Source organism: Oryctolagus cuniculus, chromosome 2, assembly GCF_051225735.1.
Source record: "Oryctolagus cuniculus isolate XC-2025 breed Fujian yellow rabbit chromosome 2, ASM5122573v1, whole genome shotgun sequence".
NCBI lineage: Eukaryota > Metazoa > Chordata > Mammalia > Lagomorpha > Leporidae > Oryctolagus > Oryctolagus cuniculus.
In genome coordinates this window covers 115,885,555-115,912,656 of record NC_142868.1, presented here as the reverse complement: position 1 = coordinate 115,912,656, position 27,102 = coordinate 115,885,555, and the positions used below count along the sequence as shown (strand labels likewise).

At 59.4% G+C, this 27,102-nt stretch overlaps 2 protein-coding genes and 1 pseudogene across 8 annotated transcripts; 1 reads left to right on the top strand and 2 right to left on the bottom strand.

The window, feature by feature from the left end:
- Positions 1 to 90: 90 nt before the first annotated feature.
- Positions 91 to 14,418, bottom strand: ANKRD39 (ankyrin repeat domain 39). Of its 2 annotated transcripts, XM_089326047.1 has the most exons (5): positions 14,227 to 14,413; positions 10,186 to 10,239; positions 5,332 to 5,435; positions 4,455 to 4,658; positions 91 to 454 (listed from the first exon to the last, which is right to left on the bottom strand). In XM_089326047.1, exons 1-5 carry the CDS (start codon positions 14,411 to 14,413, stop codon positions 311 to 313), a joined length of 693 nt encoding a protein of 230 aa, XP_089182173.1. In that variant the 3' UTR covers positions 91 to 310. The 2 variants fall into 2 exon arrangements, with proteins under 2 accessions (XP_089182173.1, XP_002710063.2); XM_002710017.6 differs by lacking the exon at positions 10,186 to 10,239 and having other exon boundaries at positions 14,227 to 14,418.
- LOC127490436 (small nucleolar RNA SNORA73 family) lies at positions 3,291 to 3,473 on the top strand (annotated as a pseudogene).
- Positions 14,419 to 16,076: 1,658 nt separating the features above from the next.
- Positions 16,077 to 25,883, bottom strand: SEMA4C (semaphorin 4C). Of its 6 annotated transcripts, none has more exons than XM_089326044.1 (15): positions 25,685 to 25,883; positions 23,106 to 23,260; positions 21,555 to 21,703; positions 21,164 to 21,226; positions 20,963 to 21,061; positions 20,775 to 20,871; positions 20,531 to 20,647; positions 20,292 to 20,443; positions 20,022 to 20,197; positions 19,599 to 19,743; positions 19,273 to 19,495; positions 19,068 to 19,180; positions 18,002 to 18,159; positions 17,836 to 17,906; positions 16,077 to 17,707 (listed from the first exon to the last, which is right to left on the bottom strand). In XM_089326044.1, exons 2-15 carry the CDS (start codon positions 23,212 to 23,214, stop codon positions 16,878 to 16,880), a joined length of 2,502 nt encoding a protein of 833 aa, XP_089182170.1. In that variant the 5' UTR covers positions 23,215 to 23,260; positions 25,685 to 25,883; the 3' UTR covers positions 16,077 to 16,877. The 6 variants fall into 6 exon arrangements, with proteins under 6 accessions (XP_089182170.1, XP_069924866.2, XP_051691751.3 ...); XM_070068765.2 differs by lacking the exon at positions 25,685 to 25,883 and adding an exon at positions 25,216 to 25,423; XM_051835791.3 differs by lacking the exon at positions 25,685 to 25,883 and adding an exon at positions 25,216 to 25,352 and having other exon boundaries at positions 23,106 to 23,257.
- Positions 25,884 to 27,102: the final 1,219 nt, after the last annotated feature.

Genomic DNA, 27,102 nt, shown 5'->3' with positions numbered 1-27,102 from the left:
CACCGGGGGACCGACGGAGCAGGGGCAGCTCTCGCCACGGGCGCCGCACTTGTGTGCTCTGATTTTTGGTCGTTCATCTTGAGGTTTATCTTTGTGGGCGGAGGTAGGGATTTGACTTTATTGGTTTTTCCAAATGGATGGACGTTCCCACAGGACCTGATTCAGAACATGATCGCCTGTCCGGGCGCAGGCACGTCCCGCCCCACCAAACCTCCTCCCTCACATCCACGGAGGCCCGGCGGGGTTCTTCCGGGGTCTTCTGGCCTCAGTTTCCCTCCGCACAGCGTGCGGCAGGAGGGCGGCCTCTCTCTCAGGCGGCCAGCAGGTCCCGCAGGTCGCTGTGGCTGGGCAGCAGGTCGCAGGCCAGCCGCGCCTTCCGGTCGCGGACCGCCTTCAGGGCCGGGCTGTGCTGCAGCAGCAGGGAGCAGATGTCCACGTGGCCCTTCTCCGCAGCCTGGGGACAGACACACCCAGGTCAGGCTCACCCCTGCCAGACCCTGCCCCTTCTTGCTCCTCTGAGATCCTGAGGAAGCGGGCCAAGGCCGGCCTGAGGCGGTTTCCTCGAACTCCTTTAGAAACCCAGCGACTCTCCAGGAGGCGGTGGAGGGCCCAGGGCCCTCTGGCGGGAGCCCGTCTTTCTTTCTATGTCTCCACCCTGTGGCCACTGCTGGCTTGGGTCAGAGCCACACAAACAGCTCGGCCATTCAGCCATCACCTGCAGGGTGCTGGGCGCCACGGGCAGCCGCCAGACGAGCTCGGGTTCCCAGCCTTCTCTTCTCCTTTGAGACACGGATCCTCATTTGGGCATCACTTTAAGATTTGTTTATTTATTTGAAAGGCAAAGCTAAGAGCGGGGGAAGGGAGAGGGACTGCTCTTCTATCTGTTGGTTCACTCCCCAAGATGGCCACAATGGCCAGCAATGGGCCAGGCTGAAGCCAGGAGCTTCTTCCAGGTCTTCCACACTGGTGCAGGGGCCCAAGCACTGGAGCCATCTTCCACTGCTTTCCCAGGCCATAGCAGAGAGCTGGATTGGAAGTGGAGCAGTCGGGACTAGAACTGGCGCCCACATGGTGCCACAGCACCGGCCCCTGGGCAGCAATTCCTAAATGTCGCTAAAGGTAACCGAGGTAAGCGACTGTGTAGCTTACCTTTCCCGATACCTCTCGGAGGTGGGAATCGCCACTACTGCCCCAGACAGACTGCAGCGCACAGAAGCGAAGCAACTTGCCCGAGGTCCCCGAGCTGCCGTGGCAACGTGGGGATGCGAAGTCGGCCCTGCTGACGGCTGGGCTCTGTACCTTCCCCGCACCTCCCAGCAAACTGACGGACGCCAGGGGCCCGCACAGGGCGAGAAGCAGCCCCAGAATCCACCACGGGACCTCCGGAGCCCGAACCTTCACGCAGCAGGTCCTCCTGGTGAGCGCAGACCCGGCTGTGGCTTCTGTCTCGCTGCCTAGTTCAAGCAGCGGTCTGCTGTGAGCAGGGCGAGATGCGGCCCCAAGAATTCCTCACGGAAAGCAAAATACCAGGGGCCGCACTGTGGTGCAGCAGGCTAGGCTGCTGCCCGTGACGCCGGCACCCCACGTTGGAGTGCTGCTCCAAGTCCCAGCTGCTGCTCCTCCAATCCAGCTCCCTGCAATGTGCTTGGGAAGGCAGAGGAAGATGGCCTAAGTGCTAGGGCCCCTGCACCCATGTGGAGACTCAGACGGAGATCTTGGCTCCCGGCTTTGGCCTGGCCCAGCCCTGGCTGTTGCGGCCATTTGGGGAGTAAGCCACAGGGAGCTCTCTCTCTGTTTCTCCCTCTCTGTCACTCTGCCTTTTAAATAAACAGAATAAATCATTAAAAAAAAGTTTGCAAATAGCTTATTTTAAAACCTAGCAAAGAAGAATAACTTCCAGCCCTCACACATTTTCCCTGTCCACATGAGAGAACAGGGGATGCGATGCATCTAAAGTGCTGCGCCCCCGTGGGTGACGCCAGCCAGGTGAACATGGAGCACCCTGCCTGTAAACACCCACCATGTGAACTGTGGTGATGAAACGTCGGAGCGACACCACTTCACACCATTAAGACCTAGGCAGTCTGCCCAGCCAACTGGCAAGGATTAAGAAAAACCCGACACCCAGCTGTCTGTTCAGCACATACTTGTGGAGCACCTGTGCCAGGGCTGCCACAGGGGTGAGATAAAGGCCCAGCTGTCTCCAGGGAGAGACAGGCGGCCAGTGGGGAAGCTCAGGGTCACAGCAGTCAGGCAACCTCGCGTCCAGGGAGCACATGGCTGGGCAGGTCTGGGGGTCAAGGGCGGGTAGGGTTGGGAGGGAGGAAGGGAGGGTGTGCATGTGTTACAGTCCAGAAGGAAGCGTAAAAGGGGCCCACGTAAAAAGGGATGGGACAGGCATCTAGAAAGGAGGAATAGCGTCTGACGTGTGGCCCTGGGGAGACAGAGTAGTAAATTAAGGAAGATCAGCAGGTCCTTGGGGTAAGGGACACATGGATAAGAACTCGGAATAAAACGGAGAGGGTGGTGGGAGCTGTCCCTAGAAGGGAACAGAAAGCCTCTGGAGGATTCCAAATGCGCATGATCAGAACCACTTTTTTTTTAAAGATTTTATTTATTTTTATTTGAGAGTTAGAGTTACAGACAGTGAGAGGGAAGGACAGAGAGAAAGGTCTTCCCTCTGTTAGTTCACTCCCCAAATGGCCACAGTTGAGCCGATCCAAAGCCAGGAGTCAGGAGCTTCTTCCAGGTCTCCCACGTGGGTGCAGGGCCCAAGGACTTGGGCCATCCTCCACTGCTTTCCCAGGCCACAGCAGAGAGCAGGATTGAAAGAGGAGCAGCTGGGACTTGAACCTGCACCCATATGGGATGCCAGTGCCACAGGCAGAGGATTAACCTACTGCGCCATGGCACCAGCCCCCAGCACCACTTTTTAAAATTTATTTTCTGGGGCCGGCTCTGTGGTGTAGTGGGCTAGGCCTCGACCTGCAGTGCTGGCATCCCATACAGGTGCTGGTTTGTGTCCCGGCTGCTCCTCTTTTGATCCAGCTCTCTGCTATCGCCTGGGAAAGCAGCAGAAGATGGCCCAAGTCCTTGGGCCCCTGCACCCACGTGGGAGACCCAGAAGAAGCTCCTGGCTCCTGGCTGTGGATTGGCCCAGCTCCAGCTGTTGCAGTCATTTGGGGAGTGAACCGGTGGGTGGAAGCTCCCCCTCTCTCTCTCTCCCTCTAAGTCTGTAACTCTGCCTCTCACATAAATAAATCTTAAAAAAAAAAAAAAAAAAAGTATTTCCACTGTGGATGCCCTGGGAGGGCGCTCTCCCTGGCTCTGTCCAGGGGCTTTGTCCTGTGCTGTACAGCCCCTCCCCACAACGCTGGAGATGACGTGGGCCTGGCGTCTGCGCCTGCAATTCCTGCAGCTTCCCCAAGTCCTGCAGGCAATGGCTGCGGAGATGAGCCGTGCAGGAAACACGTCTAAGCAGGCTGGAGTCTCACGGTAGAGTGAGAGGCTTCGGAATGTCATCTCAGATTCACTATCTCTCAGGGGAGCAGAGGAGCCACTCTGGGGCCCGGGCTCCCTTGTCTAGCAGGGAGAGCTGGTAAAGGATTCAAAAAATAAATAAAACAACTTGGGAATGCAGCAGGTTTGAAAAATCTTGGGCACATTTGTAGATTTTGGGGATTCAAGAGTTTCCAAATAATTGAATGGTACAAATGTGAAAGCATTAGAAGCTAGATTATTTAAAAAGACCAATGTATTTTATTTCTGATATAAATGTTTGCAGTTCACCTAAGGAAACTAAAAATATTGATGTATTGTGAACTGATATAAAGATGACTGTTCATTAAAAATATAGATTTTTATTCACTTGAAAGGCAGAGCAACCGAGACACGTGGCCCCAGTACCTGAGCCGTGACCTGCACCCAGGATGTATTTCAGCGGGAAGCCTGACTGGACACAGGTGAGACTCCAACCCAGGCACCCCAATACAGGATGCAGATATCCCAGGCAGCAGCTTAACCCCCTGGGACACAACACCCTGCCAGAGCCACTTGTTAAAATCCTCGCCCTCTGGAGCTAGTGCTGGGGTGCAGAGCAGCGCCGGCATCCCATACAGGTGCTGGATTGCATCCTGCTGCCCCACTTCCAATCCAGCTCCCTGCTAATGTGCAGCAGATACACCCGTGTGGGGGACCTGGATGAAGCTCCTGGCTTCTGGCTTCAGCCTGGCCCAGCCCTGGCCACTGTGTCCACTTATGGAGTGACCCAGTAGATGGAGATCTCTCTCTTTCTACCTCTCCCTCTCTGTAACTCTGTTTCCTATAAATAAATAAATCTTTTCAAACAGTCATTCCTCTGGAAGAAATTCAAGGTGGCAGCAAGGGAGGAATGTATTGACATACGTATGTCATAAATGCGCATAAACTGCCTCTCAGAGGGTGAGGGGGCCTACCTTATGCAGACTGGTCATGCCGTCATCGTCCACCAGCCTCGGGTTGCAGCCGTGGGACAGCAGCAGCCGAGCGATCTCCGTGTGCCCGCAGTAGCTGGCCCGGTGCAGCGCGGTGGCGCCCCCGTGGGTCTGGGCATCGCACTTAGCTCCGCTCTCCAGCAGGAACTGGCACACGGCGTAGTGTCCGTTGCGACTGGCGTAGTGCTGCGGGGAGTGAGGTCAGACAGCGGACTCTGGGCGGGCTCGGGGCCTGCACACGCGCAGGGGCCAGCCCCAGCGGCTCTGTGACCTGGGCGAGCTTCTTGACATCTAGATTCATCCTCCTCAACAGGGAAGACGGGGACACGAGCACTCCTCTCTCCTGGGACTGTCACGAGACAGAACTGAGCAGCTGACAGAAAGCTGGGATGCTCATTTGAAAACCCGGTTCACAGGACAGTTAAGAGAGCACTTTGTGGCCGGCGCAGCAGCTCACTAGGCTAATCCTCCGCCTGTGGCGCCGCCACACCGGGTTCTAGTCCCGGTCAGGGTGCCGGATTCTGTCCCTGTTGCTCCTCTTCCAGGCCAGCTCTCTGCTGTGGCCAGGGAGTGCAGTGGAGGATGGCCCAAGTGCTTGGGCCCTGCACCCCATGGGAGACCAGGAGAAGCACCTGGCTCCTGGCTCCTGCCATCAGATCAGCGCGGTGCGCCGGCCGCAGCGCACCAGCCATGGCAGCCATTGGAGGGTGAACCAACGGCAAAAGGAAGACCTTTCTCTCTGTCTCTCTCTCACTGTCCACTCAAAGAGAGCACTTTGCCAGAAGAAGGGAAGGCAGAGGCAGCTTCCCACCCCAAGCTAAAGCTCCCCACCCCCACTCCCGTGCTCCTCCCAGCTCACCAGAGCAGTGTAGCCGGCAGAGTCAGGCTGACTGGGGTCCGTGGCCTTCTGGATGAAATACTTCACTCGGCCCAGGTCCCCGTGCAGAGCCGCCGCCCAGATCCCTGCAGAGTGAAGCACGGGCCTGTGTTACGGTGCCTGGCTGCCGATGCTCGGCACCTCTGTTACCCCTTGACTGCACTGTTCGCCCCTGTGAAATGGACAATATTTGTTCACTCAACAAATATTCACTGTGCCAAGGATTGCTCCAGGCGCTGGTGACACAGCTGGGAACAAGACACAGGGTTTGTCCAATCAGGCAGTCACAGAAATCCCCTCCTCCCTCTTCCAGCATGTAATGGTAGATAAAGTAGTATCTGGGCCGGCGCCGTGGCTCAATAGGCTAATCCTCCGCCTAGCGGCGCCGGCACACCGGGTTCTAGTCCCGGTCGGGGCGCCGGATTCTGTCCCGGTTGCCCCTCTTCCAGGCCAGCCCTCTGCTGTGGCCAGGGAGTGCAGTGGAGGATGGCCCAGGTGCTTGGGCCCTGCACCCCATGGGAGACCAGGAAAAGCACCTGGCTCCTGGCTCCTGCCATCGGATCAGTGCGGTGCGCCGGCCGCAGCGGCCATTGGAGGGTGAACCAACGGCAAAGGAAGACCTTTCTCTCTGTCTCTCTCTCACTGTCCACTCTGCCTGTCAAAAAATAATTAAAAAAAAAAAAAAAATAAAGTAGTATCTGCAATGTCTGAATATAGAGTCAAGGTCAAAAGCAAGAAAAGGAAGCTACCAGGTGCCAGGAACAAAGTGAAAACCCCTGCCAAAGTGGTGAGCAGGCATTGAAGCTCAAGAGCCCAGAGCACAGGGCCACCACCCGCAGTGCCCGCATCCCATGTGGGTGCCGGTTTGAGTTCCGACTGCTCCACTTCTGATCCAGCTCTCTGATATGGCCTGGGAAAGCAGTAGAAGATGGCCCACGTGCTTGGGCCCCTGCACCCACGTGGGAGACCTGGAAGCAGGTCCTGGTTTCAGCATCTGTGGCCATTTGGGGAGTGAACCAACAGATAGAAGATCTCTATCTCTGCCTTTCAAATAAATAAATATTTTTTAAAATTTGGCTGTTTGCAGCTCATTTTCTAATTACAGGAAACAGACGAGAAACCAACATATATTCACTTGTATATCGTGTACATATCCTTGCTATGTTTGGCACATAAATGTTATTTCATGGTGTAATTTTACCCAGGTATTCTCTGGATTCTATAAAGGAAGACAGGTGGTGCCAAGGGCTCTGAAGAAAAAGCAGGGAAGGGGAAGAGGCAGTGATCAGGGATGGCTTCTCCAAGAGGGGGCAGCTGAACGGCAACCCGAAGGGAGCAGGTGTGCGGGGACAGCAGAGGAGGAGCCCACACCAGTCCCACGCCCCGGCTCAGGTGCCTCGGAGGGCAGAATCGCCAGGAGAGGACGCTGCTGTAATCCAGACTTGCCCAAGGTGACCCAGAGAAGTGAATTCTGTAGGGGCCAGGCAGAGGCAACTTTTTTTTTTAAAAAAAGATTTATTATTTATTTGAAAGGTGGAGTTAAACACACACACACACACACACACACACACACGTCCTCCATCCATTGGTTCACTCCCCAAATAACCACAATGACTGGGGCTGGGCCAGGCCAAAGCCAGGGGCAAGGAGCCTCCTCCTGGACTCCCAAGTCGGTGCAGGGACTCAAACACTAGGGCCATCTTCCACTGCTTTCCCCAGGCCATCAGCAGGGAGCTGGATTGTAAGTTGAGCAGCCAGAACCAGTGCCCATATGCCACAGCGCTGGCCCCAGAGGCAACTCCTTAAAAATACCCTGTAAGATTACCTCCAGGAGTTGGCACTGTGGCACAGCAGGGTTAAGCCGTCACCTGTGACACAAGCATCCTGTGTGAGCACTGGTCTGAGGCCCAGATGCCCCACTTCCAATCCAGCTCCCTGCTGATGTGCCTGGGAAAGCAGTGCAAGATGGCCCAAGTGACTGGGTTCCTGCACTCACATGGGAGACTCAGATGAAGCTCCTGGTGCCTGGCCCAGCCCTGGCCATTGAGGCCATCTGGGGAGTAAACCAGTGGATGAAAGACCTCTCTCTGTAACTGCCGGAAGGGAGGGAGACCTCTAGGGGTGGGTGTTCTGGTGCAGCAGGTTAAGCCTCTGCACGGCTTACCCTCATCCCTTTATCTGAGCACTGGTTCAAGTCCTGGCTATTCTGTTTCCCATCCAGCTCCTTGCTAATGCACCTGGGAAAGCAGCAGAGGACGCCCCAAGTACTTGGGTCCCTGCCACCTACATGGGAGACCTGGATGGAGTTCCTGGTCCTTGGCCTCAGCCTGGTCCAGCCCTGGTTGTTGCAGGCATCTGGGGGAGTGAACCAGTTGAAGGAAGAGGTCTCTTTCTCTATCCTTTTCTTTCTGCCTTTCAAATTAATTACTTTTTAAAAGACCCCTCCTCCCTTAAAAGTATTTCTACAAGCCAGCCAAGGCAGGCTGAGACTCTCCCACAAAGGGGTGCAGACACTGCCTTGAAGAGCTCTAAGATGGGGCCGGCGCTGTGGCATAGCAGGTAAAGCCTCTGCCCGCAATGCCGGCATCCCACATGGGCGCTTTTTTTTTTTTTTTTTTTTTTTTTTTTTTTTAAGATTTGAGGGCGCCGGTTCGAGTCCTGACTGCTCCACTTCCAATTCAGCTCTCTGCTATGGCCTGGGAAAGCAGTAGAAGATGGCCCAAGTCCTTGGGCCCCTGCACCCGTGTGGGAGATCCGGAAGAAGCTCCTGGCTCCTGGCTGTGGATCGGCGCAGCTCCAGCCGTTGTGGCCATCTGGGGAGTGAACCAGTGGATGGAAAGCTTCTCTGTCTCCACCTCTCTCTGTAGCTCTGTATTTCAAATAAATAAAATAAATCTTTTTAAAAAAAAAAGATTTATTTGAAACTCAGAGTTACAGAGAGGAGAGGCAGAGAGAGAGAGACAGAGAGAGAGGTCTTCCATCCAATGGTTCACTCCCCAAAAAGCTGCAACGGCTGGAGCTGCGCCAATCCGCAGCCAGGAGCCAGGAGCCTCCTCCGGGTCCCACAGGCAGGTGCAGAGGCCCAAGGACCTAGGCCATCCTCCACTGCTTTCCCAGGCCACAGCAGAGAGCTGGATCAGAAGTGGAGCAGCCAGGTCTCGAACCGGCGCCCATGTGGGATGCCAGTGCCCCAGGCCAGGGCATCAACCTGCTGCACCACAGCGCCGGTTTGAGTCTCAGCTACTTCACTTTTTTTTTTTTTTTTTTTTTGACAGGCAGAGTTAGACAGAGAGAAAGGTCTTGCTTCCGTTGGTTCACTCCCCAAATGGCCGCTACGGCCGGCGCTGCACCAATATGAAACCAGGCGCCAGGTGCTTCCTCCTGGTCTCCCATGCAGGTGCAAGGCCCAAGCACTTGGGCCATCCTCCCCTGCACTCCCGGGCCACAGCAGAGAACTGGACTGGAAGAGGAGCAACCAGGACAGAACCGGCGCCCCGACCAGGACTAGAACCTGGGGTGCCAGCGCCGCAGGTGGAGGATTAGCCTAGTGAGCCACGGCGCCAGCCTTTTTTTTTTTTTTTTAAAGATTATTTATTTATTTATTTGAGAGGTAGAGCTACGGACAGTGAGAGGGAGAGACAGAAAGAAAGGTCTTCCTTCTGTTGATTCACCCCCCAAATGGCTGCAACGGCAGGAGCTGCACCGATCTGAATCCAGGAGCCAGGTGTTTCTTCCTAGTCTCCCATGCGGGTGCAGAGGCCCAAACACTAGGGCCATCTTCTACTGCTTTCCCAGGCCACAGCAGAGAGCTGGATTGGAAGAGGAGCAGCTGGGACTAGAACCAGTGCCCATATGGGATGCCAGTGCTGCAGGTGGAAGATTAACCAAGTGAGACATGGCGCCAGCCCCACTACTTCACTTCTGATCCAGCTCTCTGCTATGGCCTGGGATAGCAGTAGTAGGCAGCCCGAATACTTGGGCCCCTGCACCCATGTGGGAGACCTGGAAGACGCTCCTGGCTCCTGGCTTTGGATTGGCCCAGCTCCAGCTATTGCAGCCATTTGGGGAGTAGACCAGCAGATGGAAGACCTTCCTCTCTCTACCTCTGCCTTGCCTCTCTGGAGCTCTGCCTTTCGAATAAATAAATCAATCTTTAAAAAAAACAAAAACAAAAACAAAAACTGTGAGATGAAAAATTGCAAAGCATGAAATAAATGATCCACTGCCATGAGAGGCAGTCAGCAAAGACAAAGGAGAAATGCAGGCCGCAGACACCAGCTGTCACAGCACAATCTAAAAATGCGTTTAAAACAGCAATGTTTAATATATTCACAGACACAAAGAGAGAATCCACAAACTGACATGTTGGGCAAAAACAGCCGCCAACGATAGGCAGATATGAAACAGAAGGCAGTAAATTAACCAAGGCAGCGCTTTGGCCTAACAGGTTTGTTGTGTGTGTGTGTGTGTGTGTTTTGACAGGCAGAGTGGACAGTGAGAGAGACAGAGAGAAAGGTCTTCCTTTACTGATGGTGCACCCTCCAATGGCCGCTGCGGCCAGCACACTGCGCTGATCCGAAACCAGGAGCCAGGTGCTTCTCCTGGTCTCCCATGCGGGTGCAGGGCCCAAGCACTTGGGCCATCCTCCACTGCACTCCCGGGCCACAGCAGAGAGCTGGACTGGAAGAGGAGCAACCAGGACAGAATCGGCACCCTGACCAGGACTAGAACCTGGTGTGCCGGTGCCACAGGCGGAGGATTAGCCTAGTGAGCCAAGGCGCCGGCTGCCTAACAGTTCTGACACCTGTAAGACGCCCACCTCCCACCTCCCAGTACCTGGGTTGCGTCCTGGCTCCAGCTCCCCATTCCAGCTTCCGGCTGATATAGACCCTGGGAGGAAGCGGTGATGGCTTCAGTAGCAGAATCCCTGCCACCTGCATGGGAGACCAGGATTGAGTTCCCACCCCTGGACTTTGGCCCGGCCAGGTCCCAGCCACCGTGGGCATCTGGGGACTGAACCAGCAGATTCACTCTCTCCAATAACAAATTCTAAAATTAAAAAGCCAAGCCAGGGGCAGGCATTTGGGAGCGCGGTTAAGATGCCACCCTCCTATATGGAAACGCCTGGGGTCAGCTCCTGTCTCCGCCTCTGATCCCAGCTTCCTGTTTAAGTCAGAGGGTCACTGTAACTTCCTATTGGGTTGCCAGCTCCTGGCTTTGGTTTGCCCCCACCCTGGGTGTTGTGGATATTTAGAAAGTGAACTAGTGGATGGGACATCTGTCTGACTCTCTTTCTCTCTGCCTTTCAAATAAATGAAATGAATCCATTTTTAAAAACTAAAAATAATTTGAAATAAAACAACTGATAGATTGAACAGTATGACAGACCCAGTTGAAGAGAGACTTAGTGATCTGGAATTCACCTGGAATACAGCACAAAAGGATAAAGAGAAAAATACTACAGAGAGGTAGAGAAATGTGGAAGACCCAATGTACCAACACAGGTCTAATAAAAGTTCCAGAGGATGAGAGAGAGGGAGGGAGTGGGAGAGAAACAGGGAGGGAAAGAAAACTGGATACAATGGGAGACAAAAATCACATGAACTCCCCAGGAGGGTTAACAAAAACAGGCCTCGCATGATGGACTGACTGACTGACCATCAGCAATAAAGAGAACACTTAAAAGTCACCAAAAAGTAAGCAAGCTCATGACCCATGAAAGGCCATCCGTCCGACTGCCTGCAGCAGCAGGTGCGGGGAGACCCAGGAGTAACGCTTCCTTCCCGAGGACTGAGGGGGAACAACTGTCAGCCAGGGCTTCTACACTTAGCTGAACTCTCACACAAAGAAAACAAGTGTCCCCACTGAAAAAACCATTCCGCAAGAAAGAAAATGAACTCGGAGATATGACATGAAGAAAAAAATCCAACCTACAAAATACATAAGGAAATTTTAAATGATTTTTTAAGGGGCCGCTGCCTGCAGTGCCGGCATCCCATATGAGCGCCGGTTCAAGTCCCGGCTGCTCCACTTCTGATCCAGCTCTCTGCTGTGGCCTGGGAAAGCAGCAGCAGATGACCCAAGTCCTTGGGCCCCTGCACCCACATGGGAAACCCGGAGGAAGCTCCTGGCTCCTGGCTTCAGATTGGCTCAGCTCTGTCTGTTGTGGCCCTTTGGGGAGTGAACCATCAGATGGAAGACCTCCCTGTCTCTCTCTGCCTCTCTGTAACTCTTTCAAATAATTAAATAAAATATTTTTAAAAATTTAAATAAACAAAATAATATCAAGTTATGAAAACTGCTTTGATGAAAGCAATGAAAGATGACAGATTTATCAGGGTGACCTGGAGAAGAAGGCCCTAGCATGGATGGGGATAGGTTCTTTTCTTTCTTTCTTATTTATTTTATTTTATTATTTTTTTTTGACAGGCAGAGTGGACAGTGAGAGAGAGAGACAGAGAGAAAGGTCTTCCTTTACCGATGGTGCACCCTCCAATGGCCGCTGCGGCCGGCACACCGCGCTGATCCGAAACCAGGAGCCAGGTGCTTCTCCTGGTCTCCCATGGGGTGCAGGGCCCAAGCACTTGGGCCATCCTCCACTGCACTCCCTGGCCACAGCAGAGAGCTGGCCTGGAAGAGGGGCAACCGGGACAGAATCCGGCACCCCGACTGGGACTAGAACCCGGTGTGCAGGCGCCGCAAGGCGGAGGATTAGCCTAGTGAGCTGCGGCACCGGCCCAAGGTTCTTTTCTTTAAGATTTTATTTATTTATTTGAAAGGCGGAATTACAGAGGCGGGGTTGGGGGGGGTCTTCCATCCACTGGTTCACTCCCCAGATGGCCGCAATGGCCAGACCCTGGCCAATCCAAAGCCAGGAGCCAGGAGCTTCTTCTGGGTCTCCCACATGGGTGCAGGGGCCCAAGCACTTGGGCCATCTTCTACTGCTTTCCTAGGACACAGCAGAGAGTTGGATCAGAAGTGGAGGAGCCGGGACTCGAACCTACACCCATATGGGATGCTGGCGCTCTACCCTCTATGCCACAGCACCAGCCCCAGGGCTAATTTTTCTCAACAGCAGCACAATCCACATTTTGGGGCAGATAACTCTTGCTTGTGGGGTTGCCGTCCTAGGCATTGCAGTGTGTATGCAGCACCTCCTGGTTTTGACAACCAAAAACAAATTTTTAAAGTGTTCATATAGCTTTTTTTTTTTTTAAGATTTATTTATTTATTTGAAAGGCAGGGTTACAGAGAGGCAGAGGCATAGAGAAAGAGAGAGAGGTCTTCCAACCACTGGTTCACTCCCCAGGTGGCCGCAACAGCCGGAGCTGGGCCAATCCAAAGACAGAAGCCAGGAGTTTCTTCTGGGTCTCCCACGCGGGTGCAGGGGCCCAAGGACTTGGACCATCTTCCACTGCTTTCCCAGGTGCATTAGCAGGGAGCTGGATTGGAAGTGGAGCAGCTGGGACTTGAACTTGTGCCCACATGGAATGCTGGCACTGCAGGCGGTGGCTTTATCTACGCCCACAGCTCTGAGCCCCCAAAATGTCTTTAGACAGTCAAAGTTTCTTACAGGGCAGGACCATCCGCAGCTGAGGATCTGAAGGCAAAGCATCAGGCAGATACCAGCCTAATGGTTGTGGAAGTTCATTTTTTTTCTATTTTATTTGAAAAGCAGAGAGACAGAGATCTTCCATCTTCCAGGGCTGGAGCAAGCTGGAGCCAGGAGACCAGAACTTGATCTGAGTCTCCCACTTGGGTGGCAGGGACCCAGGTTCCTCTGCCATCACCTGCTGCCTCCCAGGGTGTGCGTTAGCAGGAACCTGGATCAGAACCCGAGCTGGGACTCAAAGCTGGCACTCCAAAGCGGGCGGTGGGGCACCCCAACCAGTGCACCCACGCCGGCCCCTGCAGGAAGTGCGCTCCTTGGGGGACAGGACAGCAAGAAGGAGGGCGTAACTCAAGAAGTCTCGTTTAACTGAGACACCAAAGCAAGTGTGGCCGATGCCCGGTGACTGAGAAGGGAAAGGTTGGGAAATAAAAGGAGGGTAGAGAAGCACAGTGGGCAGCGCTTAGGACCACAGAGCTCTGGCAGGCGGGGCTGAGGCTTTTGGGTTTATTCTAAAAGCAACGGGAACTGGTCTGGTCTGGTATTTTGCAAGGGTCTCTCTGGCTGCTGTGTGGGAGATGGAAGAGGGGAAGCAGGGGGACTACTGCAGTCGGCCAGGAGGTGGCAGTAGGACACACGCAGGGAAGCGGGCAGGTGCCAGCGACGGTGGAATGCGGCTGTCTATAAAGCAGGAGCGCTCTTACTACGGAAGCTGCCTCCGCAAGGCGTCATGACACAGCACGGTAAAAAGGCACAGCGGCTCCAACTCGCAGAAGGGGGGCTCGGGCGGCCAGCCCTCCCCCCGTTCCTCCCCGGCAGCCCCGAAGGCCCAGGGGTACCGCCTAGCTGGCACGAAGGCTGCCGGCGGGCAGCTCTGTGCCTTCCCTAAAGCATGCATAGGGCCCACCCCAGCAGGCGCCCCCGGGCCGCAGCGCCGCGGCAGCCCCCAGGCCCGAAGCTCCCTGCCTCCAGGTGCAGATTCTGCTCCCGATCCCCCTCTCTGACGCCCGAGCAATTTCGGGTCTCCAGGCCCAGCCTCCCCACTCGGAAAAACTACAGAAACCAATGGCTGTCTGCCCGCCTGCTCGCCAAGACGAGTGTTCCATGGCCGAGCTCATACCGGGCTCGTGAGACCCCTCCTCGCCCTCCCCGCACACGGCCCGCAGCCCTCGGGGTGCCGTTCGCAGCCTCCCCCTTCAGCTCGCAACCCTGAGGGTCCCAAAGGGCCGGGCTCCGGGCCTGCGGGGCCACGCGACCGCCCGCCTCACCCCTCTCGAAGTCCATCTCCTCCAGCGTCTGCTGCACGCCGGGCACCGCGCTGGGGCGAGAGCAGCAGGGCCCATCCACGCACGGCCGTGGAGCCGCCATTGCAGCTTCTGCGCCTGCAACCCAGGGGCCGGACACCCGCTCGGCCCCCGCTGGCCAGAGTGACGGACGCAGTGCCCCTCCCGCCATCCCCGTATCTGGCCACTCACCGTGCGCCGTTGGCCTTAGAGTCCCGCCCCCTCCCCGGAGCCGGCCAATCCAGGGTCTTAGGCCTTAGCTCGAGAACGAATCGTGGTGGCGGGGCGGGACTTGCTGCGCCCCGGCGTCACCCGACAGCGCCACGCGAGGGCGTCCGAGACTAAGCGGAGGGCTGAGGGCGGCGGCGTGGTGGTTCTGGGCCCTGGGAGTGGGGTCCCGCGGGGCGGACTGGCGGGGCTTTGCCAGGATGCGGAGGCGAGGCGGCTAGGCCCGGCCAGAGTTTTTATGTAACCTTCAGAGGCCTAGCAGGTTTTTTCCCTCACCGCCCTTGTCCACCTGGGCTCCCCGGGCGAGCTCCACGATCCTTCACCCCCTCTTCCCACACCATCGTGGCCGCGCAGTGACCTTTGAAAAAGCACTTTATTTTAAAGGCAGGGAGCTAGGCAAAGGCATATCTTCCATTGTCTGGTTCGCTCCCCAAACGTCCCCAACGGCCAGGGGTCCGGAAGTCAAGTCTGGGTCTCTCCCGTGGGCAGCAGGGCTCCAGTTATTTGAACCGTCAAGTAATTACTCGCCTCTCAGGGTGCAGATTAGCAGGAAGCTAGAAGCGAAGCGAAGGAGCTCTTCAAACTCAGCCACACCTATGGGATGCCGGCGTCCCAAGTGGCGTCTTAACCCCTGTGCCAAATGCCTAGTCCCCGTGACCTCTTCAAAGGCTCCCTGCAGATGCACCGTGTTACTTCAGCAAGGGGCAGCTGGCCACAACTTGGCCTGCTAGTAGGAGTAGCCCCACAGAAGCCCCAGAGGCAAGGCCAGGACCTAGGTTTGTGCCCCACCCCTCTCCCCATCACCTCTCCCACCACAGGCACCTGGTTTACCAGATCAGTCTTCATGTATCAACCTCACAGACTGACACCTGCGGACCCGGCACTGGCACTGAGTGTACACGCTCAAGTCGCCAGATGAGCACACACAGGGCAGCCCGTGCCAGCAAGCCTGGGTCAGAGGCTGTGACAGCCACGGGGGACCTCGTTTCCATGTCCTGGACATGGGCTGGACTCTGGCGTGTCTAAAGCCATCGGGAAGGAGTCCAGGCTGGGTCCTGTTGTTTCTCACATCTTGGCCCCAGGCCTCTCCCTCGCTAGGACACCCTGGGTGGCAGCAGCAGCTCCTTCCCGGAGGACCAAAGGCCAGACGGGATCTCTCTTCCCCTAAACTGCTCGGGCGCCCAATCCCTCACGCCAGTGAGCATAACCATGTTCACCGCCTACCCGAGCTTAAAACTGCTTCTAGGAAGTCCCCTCCTTCGGCCCCCTCACTGCCCCGGGTTCTGGGAAGGCAGGCCCCTCCTCCTCCTCCTCCTCCCCCAGTGCCTGGACTTCTCCCTTTGGCCCGAAGCCAAGGCTGGCTCCCAAGGGGCTGCAGCCGTGGTCTGGTTCCCAGCCCTGCTGCCACCACTGTGGGAAAACCCTGGAGGAGTCTGGGCCATGCTCCCTGCAGAGAGGGGCACAGGCTGGCTGGAACCGCAGAAGGGGCACCGCCCAGGGAGCGTGCGGGGGCCCAGGGCAGCCTGGCTCAACCCACACGGAGCCTTGCCTCTTGGTACCTAAAAGACTTTGAGCTCACATGCCTTAGCCCCCATTACCGTGAGAGCTTTATTTTCTCCATTTTATTCGTCAATATAAAAATACTCAAATATTTACAACAAATAAATACGTGGGACACAATAAGTTACAGTTAGGGGCCCTCCCCCTAGGGCTGAGAGGATATGCCCACCTCGCCCCTGCACAACCTTCCCCAGCCCTGGATGGGGGGAGGATGAATATAAAATACCACTGAACCCAGGCCAAGAGGGAGGCCCCGCCCACCCCTGCCCCCAAACACACAGGAGGCTCCATCTCCCTCCCCCCACCCTGAAAACATTCACAGCCCTGGGGGCGGGACCAGGCCCACCCCCCTCCCCCCAACGGAGCCCTGCACTCCCCCAAAGGGGTACCGCACCCTGCCCACCCCACCCCCATATGTACAGCACTGCCCCACGCTTGGGACAGGTGGGGGTAAGAGAGGCAACGCGATACGACCCCTTCCCCTTCATAGCTCCAGTGACTCACCAGGGAGACCCCAGGCCAAGGGAAGACTGAACAGAAAGGCTACGCCACATGTGCACGCGTGCACACACACATACACACGCACAAACACAAATACGCGCACACACACACACACAACTTGAAACTTCTGCCTTGGAAGGTTTTGGCGGCTGGGGTCCCACATGTCCGTGATCCACAGAGAGGAGGAAGACGCCTCCCATGAGGCCGGTGTCCTGGTGAGCCACACCAAGTGGCAGTGCCCATGCTGAGCGGGTGCCCGTGCCATGTCCCTGAGGTAGCTGGTGCCTGTGCAAAGTAGGAGCTGCGCCTCCCACGTGCCCCCCGCCACTGCGGTGGCGGGGCTGCCCTCATACTGATGACTCCTCGGGGTTGGAGTCGGGCAGGGGCTGGCGCTGCTGCAGTTTGCGTCTCAGTTCGTCGGCGAGTTCAGGCAGGGGGTGCCCAAGGCCTCCCCGGTCCTCCCCTCCCAGTTGTAAGCGCACGTAGCCGTTGGCGTTTGAGTTCCGCCCACCCCCCAGGTGAAGTCGCGTCGGAGAAGGCAGGGGCTGGCCGGGCATGCCAGGAGGAGGAGAGGGGGGCCCACCTCCAGGCTGGCACCGGGCGTGTCCAGGCACTATCTTGAGGGAGCCATCGGAGTAGTAATAGCCAACCGGATCCCAAAGTTTCTCGTCGGTTTCAGGGCCAGGCCGGAAGGGGGCGCCAGTGGGCTCCTTGGGCAGCTCCAGAGGGTACACCAGGGTCCTCTCGGCGGCCTTGGCACCTTTCTCCAGCTCTTCCCGCAGCCGCCGGCGCAGTGACAAAACGAGGAGCAGGAGCACCAGACACACAGCTCCCAGGGCCACCACGGCCAGCCACACCAGCCCCAGGTTCTCCAAGGGGGCCCGGGCCTCCATGGTCACTGAGGGTCCCGCCATGACATCCACAAGGTAGCTTTCAGCAGCCAGCCGCGCCCCCTGCTCCTCTGAAAAGCAGCGGTAGGTGCCGGAGTGGTGGGGCTGGGCAGCCATCACCACCAGGGCCTGGAGTCGGGCATCCGAGAGGAAGAAGCCGGGCTGTTCGGCGGGCAGGTCCCGGCCCCTGAAGGTCCAGTGGGCGTGAGCCAGGTTGGAGGAGAGGCGGCAGGGCAGCACCAGGTCTGTGCCCGCCACCACGGTGATGTTCTTGGGAGTGAGCCTGACTGCAGCGGCAGAGAGAGAAAGGGCAGAGTTAGAGCAGGAAACCCAGGGCCGGGGGGAGAGGAGCGGGACCGCCAGCTCGGAGCCAGGGCCCGGGCCGATGGAAGGGGGCACAGAAAAGCCAGCTCACCTTTCTTACCGCCCCGCTGGTTACAGACACCTGAGGTGTCCGAGGTGTTCATCTGCTGCAACAGCAGGGATCTGCGGGGGAGCGGGGGACCCGTCAGCAGCCCGGCTCCACCCACCCCTCCTTCCTCTCCCTCTGGGGGCCCCACAACGCCAGGAGCCCTCCTCACCCGGAGTGGGCGCCCACGGCCACGCAGCGGCTGGTGTTGGCGTTCCAGGCACAGAAGGGGTCCCGGGCGAGGACACAGTCTGCACAGGAGCGGTACTTGGCGCAGTCTGCCAGGGGCACCTGAACCAGCTGGGAGCGGGACCCAGCGAAGAGGAGCTTCTGCAGGAGAAGAGGGGCTCAGGCCAGGCCAGCGCAGGGGGCACACAAGGACCAGAGGGCGCTACAGCGGGAGCGCTAAGACCCAAAGACTGCACGGAGGGCGGGCTTACTACAAGCCACACGCAACCCTAAGCACCTTACAGACATGACCTTATTAGAAACAGGCGACGGAGCCAAGGCCGAGCAGCATAATCTCACACACACACACACACACACACACACACACACACTCATACTCTCTCTCTCTCTGCAGGAAATACGTTTTTCTCAAGGCCAAGCAGCTCTCTCAGTAGCAGCAGCATTGCATAAGGTGTTTTGCTCTGTTGCAAGGGTGACTGCCAATCTGCGTGTTTATTCAACCACGCGCTTTCTTTCTGCCATTATTCCATGTTCTAGGGAACAATTTTGAATCACAATGGCCGGTGAAAGGCAAACAAACCCACGATCGATGTTGTGGAGGGGGGGGATGTTGGGGAGGGCAGTGCTGCTGCAAACAAGCCAGGAAGGAGCCCTGCGCGAGGGCACATTGAGAGCGCTTTAGGGAGTACGGGCTCCGGGGCAGAGCCCACTGGGGACTGGTGGGAAAGCTGTCCCACTGGTGGGGACTGGATGTCATGTGGGTGCCACCAACAGCTCGCAGCCTGGGAGGGGTCAGGTCAACGTGGCATGATAAGCGGAGCCTAAGGGGAACAGTGAGAGCAGCTACTGAGGCCTCCCAGGGACCTGGCTATGGTGGCCCCAGGCAGTGCAGATTCTGTTTGCTTCTAGAAACTCGCCCCAAGCTCAGCGCCCTGTGCTAGGCTGGCCAAGCACACAAGCCAGCCTGGGGAAGGCAGAGACGAGAGGAAGCAAGCCAGGAAGGGGGGAGGGGGCAGGGGACAGTGCGGGTGTGGTGCCTGATTCATTACCTTGCTCTGGGACAGCACCAGGCTCTCCACCGGCTCTTGGTCAAACACCTGCAGTTCCTCGATCATGTGGACCCAGGGCCCCAGGCTCACGGCCTTGAGCAGCCAGCCGTCTCCTAGGGAGGCGGGGCATGGAAGGGGTCCGTCAGAGGGCCCGAGGCCCCAGGACAGCCACATCTCCCTGCCGTGGGTGCACCCACGAGCTTACCTGTGCCAATGAACAGCACTATATAGGTGGCTCCATCCAGCCCCGCGACCCGGTCGGCCACCACGTGCGTGAAGTTGGTGTTCTTCTTCACCAACAGGGGCCGGCCCCAGCGAGGGCGCACCTGCTCCTCCATCAGCGGGTGCTTCTTGATGAAGTTGAGGGTGTTGTCAGGCAGCTCCAGAGAACTGGTGTAGCCATGGCGTCGGTGCCAATTATTGATGCACTGCCCGGGGTAGGGATGTGGGGAGGAGAGCCGTCAGAGGGGTGGGAAGGACACAGGGGTGAGGGGTTGAGGGCGGCAACCCACCCCTGCCCCAAGGACTCACCGAGCCGGGCCGGGGGCTGGGGACCGGGTCGGTATAGCGGCCCCACTTCTGGGCTTCCTCCCGGTACTCCTTGTAGGGGCCCTCAAACACCTGGTGGATGTCTGCCAGCTGGTACTCGCAGATTGCCGACAGGTCCATGTCGCCCCTGTTGCAGCGAAGACAGGGACCGTAAGGGTCAGGTGTGGCAGCCAGCCCTGGCTCCAGGCACAGAGCAAGGAGATACAGGCAGGAGGACACACTGGCCACTCTGAGGTGCCACCTGGGACACACCCTGCCCACCTCCCACAGGGAGCTTTGGAGAGGGACAGGTGCCCGAGTCCTCCCCCACCAGGGGCCTGGTGCAGGCTCTCACACCCACTCCCCGCCTCTAACCCCTGCACCTGCTCCTCCCTCACCCCCCAAGACTCAGGGCCAACAACTCACCATCGTGCCCTAAAAACCCCAAAGAAGGTGGTGTTGTGCCAGGAGGCGCCCTGTAGGGTGTGCGTGGCCTGCAGCTGGTTAAAGTAGAGCTGCCAGTCGGGCGCAGAGCACACCAGCCGCGCCTTCACGAACGTCGTCCACTTCCTCTGCAGGGTCCGCGCTCCCCCCAGGTCGCTCTGGCAGGTGACAAGGGGACAGAGCTGGTCAGCCCTGTGGGGGGGGTGGGAGGATGGCAGAGCACCCCGGAGCCCCTGCCGCATGACTCGGTACCTTGCAGATGCGGGCCACTCGAGCCACCACCTGCTCAGCATAGCAGTCGTACTCCACGGCCCGCTCTCTGAAGAAGAAGTAGATCTTGTCATCGTCCCCCGTGAAGCTCCCCACGCTCTCAGGGATGTAGGCGGAGCCTACAAAGTGAGGCTCTGCGGGAAGCGGAGCGGGGGTCGGTCAGCGGGGCGAGGCGCTGGGCTACCCCCAGCCCCACCCCACACCAGCGCCTCGGGGCTCACCGTTGAGCCAGGAGGCCAGGTACTCGGTCTTCATGGTGTGGTGAGGCCCCATGTTACGCAGGATAACAGGCTCCGTGCCCAGGAAGTTGTTGAGGGTGGCCGAGTAGAGCTCCCCATCTGTGAGAGACACAGGGCCGGGCCGGCCACCAGTGAGGCATGCATGGCTGCGCTCTGGCCAACGCAGCCCCACGGTGGGAGCAGGTCCCGGGGACTGGGCCAGCCTGCATCGGGGGCAGCCACTCACCCACTAAGAGGCCAGTGTGGCCCTTGGTTGGGTCGTAAGGACACTTCCCCTTGCCGTCCTCCGGCTCTCTGCGCTCCAGAGTGAAGGTGAGCATGTCCTATGGGCAGGGAGGGGCGTGAGGAGCCGCCCAGGGTGGGGCGGGGGCGGGGGTGGGGGCGGGGCACCCAGGGCAGGGGAGCGGCACTCACGATGTACGTGCACTTGGGCTGGAAGGCGTAGGTACCGCACACATACAGGTGGGACGCGTTGTAGGGCTGCAGGAAGCGGATGAAGTTGAAGCACTCCGTCTGGAGGGGGGAAAGGCATTGGTTAATTAGCGAGAGTCCCGAGGGCCGGCGAGGATGGACTGAGACCAGCACCGGCACGCCTTCCCCAGGCCCAGCACCCACCTGATTGCTCTTTCCTTTCTGGGAACACTCAACCTTCTTCTCAGCCGGGGCCTCCCAGGAGATCTGAGGACGGGGAGCACACATCAGTGGCAGCCCGTGCTAGGCATGTCCCCCGGAAAGCCTGCAGCAGCGATGCGGGGACACGTAGCACACAGGCACAGTCCCCATTCTCCGGGAGCTTTGTCCGCTAGGGGACAGAAGTCCCAAACTGCCCCGTAAGAGGAGAGTGAACTCGCTGGTCCTAAGGAGTGGGTGGAGTGGGAAGCCAAGCAAGACATCCCCGGTGGGGGGGGGGGCAGCTGGGCTGCGGGACAGCCGGAGCGAGCCAAGCCCCTCGGGGTCCTGCCCTCTCCCCCCTACCCCGTGCACCTCCCGCTGCCCCACCTCTCACCACTCCTTGTAGCTCCAGAGCCTCCACGCTGAAGGCAAATAGGACCTCACGGGCCCCCACGTACAGGAGCCCGGTCTGCTCGGTCAGGGTCAGTGTCAGGAAGTCCTGGATGCCCGTCTGCGAGAAGCGCCGCACTACCGTGGCCAGCTCTGTGGGAGTGAGGATGGGGTGGGCGTGAGCAGGGCTGAGGCTGGGCAGGCCTCCCCGGGGCTCCAAGCACTCCCACAACATCTTCCTCTCTCCCTGCAGTCCCGGCTTCCCCACGTGCAAGCCACCCCCGGCAATAAAGGGCACGTGCTGAAGAGCCTTTGGCTCTGCCGGCGCCCCCTGGGCCTCCCTGGCCATCCCCAGCCTGGGAGGCGGCAAATCCGGGCTGCGAGGAGGAAGGAAGGATATTTCAGCCACAGCTTCCGGCCAGAGGAAGCCATCAGACTGATGGCACTCCCTCCCGGGGTCAGTCACACCTCTGGCCTCAGAGCTGGGCACTTGCCCCGCCCCTCAGCTTCCGAGGCTGCTTTTTTCTTTGTTCCGCTGCCCACGGCAGACGGCGGGGTCCAGCAGGGCAGGAGGTACGGCACAGCCATGAGTGCTCCTTGTTTCAGGAAACCTTCACGCCAGCAGGTATCCAGACCCAGGCTGCCAGAGACGCAAGCACAGCTGGCCATTGGGGTGGGCAGGAGTGCCAGGGGGACCAGGAGGAAGTCAGGGCTCGGGAAACCAGAGCTGGCACTGACGCCCGGGGCCTGGGAAGCCTGGCTGCCACCGGGACACACAGAGCACAGTGACGCTCAAGTATCACGTGGTTCAATGCTAGGCCCCAAAGAGCTGCGGATTCGTCCTCAGGATCCCCCAAACCAGCCCTAAGTCAACGGATGCAGACACAGGCCAGCACGGGAGGGCGTCATTAGCGCCAGAGTAGAGCCTCTGGGAGGTGAGCTCATCCCAGGTCCCCAGAGCACAGGGATGATACAAACACCTGACATCACCTCTTCACACAGGTGCATGTGCACGGGGAGGGCTGTGGGCTTCCCGCTGTGGACCCCATGCGAGCAGGTGCACGCACACGTACACCCCCATCCAGGGCCAGCAGAGGGCATGAGCACAGGAATTGTGGAGGATCTACCGGGGCTGATAAGGGGGTTCTTGAGCACAGAGGGCTGGGAAAGCTAGCAGGGGCGGGAGGGTATTTGGTTTACACCCGTCCTGGTTCAGTGTTCTCTGTGCGGGCTCCCGGCACCACTAGTGATGGGGAGAGCAATGCAGGATGGCCTCTGCCCCTTGCATTCTGGACAGCCAGGTCTGGGGCGGGAGTTGGTGAGCTATGCCTAGCACCACCAGCAAGTGTCAGAAGGAGGCGAATTCCAGGTCCTGACCTCAATGACCAGGTCTGGGCCTCTGGGCCACTCCCATTTCCTAGAAAGCTGTGCCACACACACCAGCACCTGGCATCCACGCTGGGGGCAGGGCCTCAGCAGCGCGCACCTGATCCTGCCGAAAGCAGCCCTCTCCCACCCGCCACTGCTCCTGCGCCTCCCAAGCTCAGGCACTCACCCCCAGAAGGTACTGTCTTCCGGGGCACGAGGTTCCACCACACCTCAGCCCCAATGCCCAGGCCCCACAGCCCTGCTGCCAGCAGCCAGACGGCCCAGTGCGGGGCCATGACACACGCCCCGGCTCTAAGCTCCAGCTCCAGGCCACCTGCCCTGCTGAGGGGAAAGACATGGTCAGAATGACAGGTAGAGAAAAACAAACCAGAACTGGCGGCACCAAGACACAGGGCAGGCCAAGCCAAGACACCTGATCAGGCCTCTCCACTAGTCCTTGGATCACCTCCGGTCCTCTATATGGAAGGGGACCTAGCGCCTCACGCGGGGCTCAGCATCCCCAGCCCCACTTAGACCTGGGGGCAATGGGGTCTCCCTGGGAGGCAGGGGCGGGGCGAGGCTGCTGGGGGCGTGTACAAACACCAAGAGGCCCTATTTGGCCTCCAGGCCCTCACTCCCTCTTTAGCAAGAGAAGTTGTTTAGAAAAATTAAAAGGGATCTCTCTCTCCACAGCCTAAAAGGCTTGAGAGTTGCTTAAAATAAACTCTCGGGCAGCAGGACCAGTATCCACCGCCGCTCCACCGGCGCGAAGACCTAGTTCAGAGAGGCCAACCTCTCAGTGGGGCGGGGGGCATGTGTGGGGCAGGCAGTGGGCAAAGCCTCCCACGAGCACTGGGTGCAGCAGGCTGCCTGCGTGCAGAGGTCCCAGCCCGGCCGGTCCCCTCCCCCAGCGCAGACAATAGCCCGGCAGAGCCCAAAACCCCGTTCCACATCAGCAGGGCCGGGAGCCGAAGGGGCCCAGCTTCCCGAGGCCCCTTTGTTGCCCAAGAGGGAGGCAGGAAGTGGGTGGGATGGGCGTGGAAATGACCCGGGCCTCATCCTGTTCCTCGCACCGCCTCTTAGGAGACACCAGCCCATGGGCTGAGGGGTGGCGGGTCAGGAGCCCGCTGCGTTCTAATCAGCGATCTCCCCGCGGCGCTGGCCGGTGGGGCGGGGAGGGCCAGGGGGTGGGGAACACGAGGGGTTCCTCTCGGATCGCGGGGGACACACCGCCACCACGGCCGGCGCCTGCGGCACTCCCCCGGGGTCTCACGAACCTTCCCAACTCCCGGACTGCGCCCCGGGGACCCCGGCCTGGGCAGGCCAACGGGACTGATTTCCACTGCTCCAGCCCTCCCGTGCCGGGGACACAGATCCAGAGGCTGGGGACCTGCTCACCCCAAAACAAAGGGTCCCCGACAAGACCCCCGTCCCGGGTCCCCCACCCCACCCCGAGTTCTCCCCTCCCCCCGCTCCGGGGATTTGAATGCAAACAAAGCGGCGCTGGGAGCGTGGCGGAGCCCGGCCTGCGGACGCCCCCTGTCGGCCCAGAACCCCAGCGCGGGAAGGGTGGGGGGCTGGGGCTGCGATCGCCCCCGACCTGCCCCTCCAGTGCACCTCCGACCCTGCCTCTGCCGCTTACCCCAGGCTCGGGCTGGATCCCGCGGCGCGCTCCTTCCAAGGACCCGCCCGCGCAGCGGCGCCCCCACCCCCAGCTCCTCCCAGGGCGGGGGAAACGGGTAGCCAGAGGCGGTAGGGGGTGGAAGGGTGCGGGGTCCAGGCGGCGCGCACCGCACCACTGCCCACCCCGAGCTGCCGCCCGTGGACGGCAGCGCTCTAGCCGGGGACAGGGTGGCCGACGGGGGCCGGGGGCCTGGCTTTCCGGGACGACCCACCTCCCCAGCGGAACGGGCGGGCGGGGGGCCGCGGCAGGGAAATTCGATCCCACAACATCGGCCTTGGTCCAAGCCCGCCCCAAACTTTCCGTCGGGGGTGGGGGAGCCGGGGGGCAATTCGGGAGCCTGGCGAGGATCCCGGCCGCCAGCCGAACGACACAAGGGGACCCCCACTCCCCCGATCCCGCTTTCACCAACCGGCCAACCCCTCCGGCCCCCTGGGGGGCTGCGTGCACCATTCGCCCCGCTCCCGAGCTCGCTCCAGGCAGCCCGCCGCGCGCGCAGGGAGGTGCTCGGACGCACAGCTGTCTCCGCGCCCCCGGCCCCTGCCCGAGCAGGGGGACAAAGCGGCGGCCCCGGGGCCCCGCGGCTCCAGCCCGGCGCAAGCCTGGCCTCACTCACCTCTTGCGCGCAGCTCAAATCCCTGGGCGCCGCCCTCGCGCTCTGCTCCGACCGCGGCCCGCCCCTAGCCCGCGCCGCCGTCCGCCCGCGCGCGGCCGCCAGCCCTCCTCGCAGCCCCTCTGCCACCGCCCCTCCGTCCCCGCTCGGTCCGCGCGCAGAGCTCGGGCTACCCTCGCCACCGCGGCGGGCGCCGGCTCTTTCTCCACCACCGCCTGCGCTCTCCGCCCCCTCCTCCCTGACGTCAGGCGGGGGGGGGGGCGAGCGCAGGCCGGGGGCGGGACGCAAAGGCCCGCCCTGGATGGGGCTGCCACCCGCCTGGTCGCCCGCCCTCGCCGGGGGGGGCTAGGACCCCCAGTGCCCGGCCTCTCCGTGCCGGGCAGTCGCCGTGTGCGCCTTGGCGCCCGGACGGGGGTGGGACGGGGAGGAACACCGGGCATTGCCACGGCGGGCAGGGGGGGATCGGACTCACCGGATCTTTCCCAAGTGTCCCCCGAAGACTTACGGTGGGGTTCGGAGTGGCGCTCCAGTGACAAGCATTAAACAGCAGAACCGGTTCGGGGCGAACGTGACTCCAAATTCTGCCTCTTTCCTGGGTCCCCCACGGCCCCACTGGCCCCTGCCCTCAGGCAACAATGGGCTTGGCCAGCCAGGAAGACCCCCCTCCCCCCAGTCGCCGGAGACACTCAACTACTTATTTCTTAGGTTCCAGGCAGAGCCTTCCCCCAGGAAATGACTCCTCCTGGTGGCACTGGAAGGCTGCTTAACAAGTGGCAGGAGCCCTGATGTTCCGATGAAAGCAGCCACCTCCAGACCGGCCTGCCTCGCCCCCAGCTGCTCTTCCAAGCAAGCCGTCCTCCTCCCTGCCAGCTGGGCAGGTGGACAGAGGAACCTCAGGGCAGCCGCCCCAAGGGCACCTGGAGGCAGATGCCAGCCCCTGGCTCGGGCAGAAGGGGCTGGGGTCGGGGAGAGAGGGGAGCTTCCACTTTAAGCCAGGGTGCAGCAGTCCTGGAGGGAAGGAACGCTTTAGTCCCCGGCAGCAGGTCTGGATTATAAATCAGTTGGACAGCAGCTTTTGTTCTGGGTTAAAACTTGGCATCTGAAAAGTGGAGACCAGAAGAGCAGTGGAGATAATTGAGAAAAGCGGCCAGTTTGGTTTCAGTAACAATTGAGTCTTTGCTGGTCACACATAAAGGCCCCTTCTCCCGCGCTGGCCAAAGCCACATTTCCCAGCTCCTTCCCAGTAGGAGGAAAAAAAAAAAAAAAGCTGTGGCCTTGGAGATGCTGGAGATAGGGGCAGGTGGGTGAGCCTCACCACGGGGCAGGGTGGGACAGGCTCCCTGCAGCAGAGCCTGCCATGTGTCTCAACACCAGCACAGAGCTTGACTCTGCAACCTGCCTCAGGGACCTTCTTCTCCTTCCTCCCTCATGGCCACCCCCTAGCGAGTAGCGATTGTGTGTCTCTGGTGTTATAGACAAAATGAGTCTCAAAAGGTGGAGCAGTGGGTCCAAAGGCTCGTTATGTGCAAAGTGGCAGTGTCCGCGATCAGGGCTTGGAACTCCCAATTCTGTCTTCCCACGCAGTCACCAGATAGCCCCAACAAAGCTCCCGTCCCTGTTTTTCCTCACTTCTGAGCCTCGGCCCCAGCCTCCAGGTGTGAGGGCTACCAGGCAGCAGAGACCTGAGCCCTCTGGCCCCGTGTCTCCAGGATGGCCCAGTGGAAAGTTTCAAAAGGCGATCTGGTTTCAGCAGCGGAGACTGCCTTCTTCCGTCCCTCGGTGGCAGGTGTTTGGGATCCCCGAAGCCAGGGATGGAGGCAGAGAGAAGCCTCCTCCAGCTCAGAGCCTGCAGGAGCCCCCCCCCCCAGGTCTCCTCCAAGCTGAGGCTCC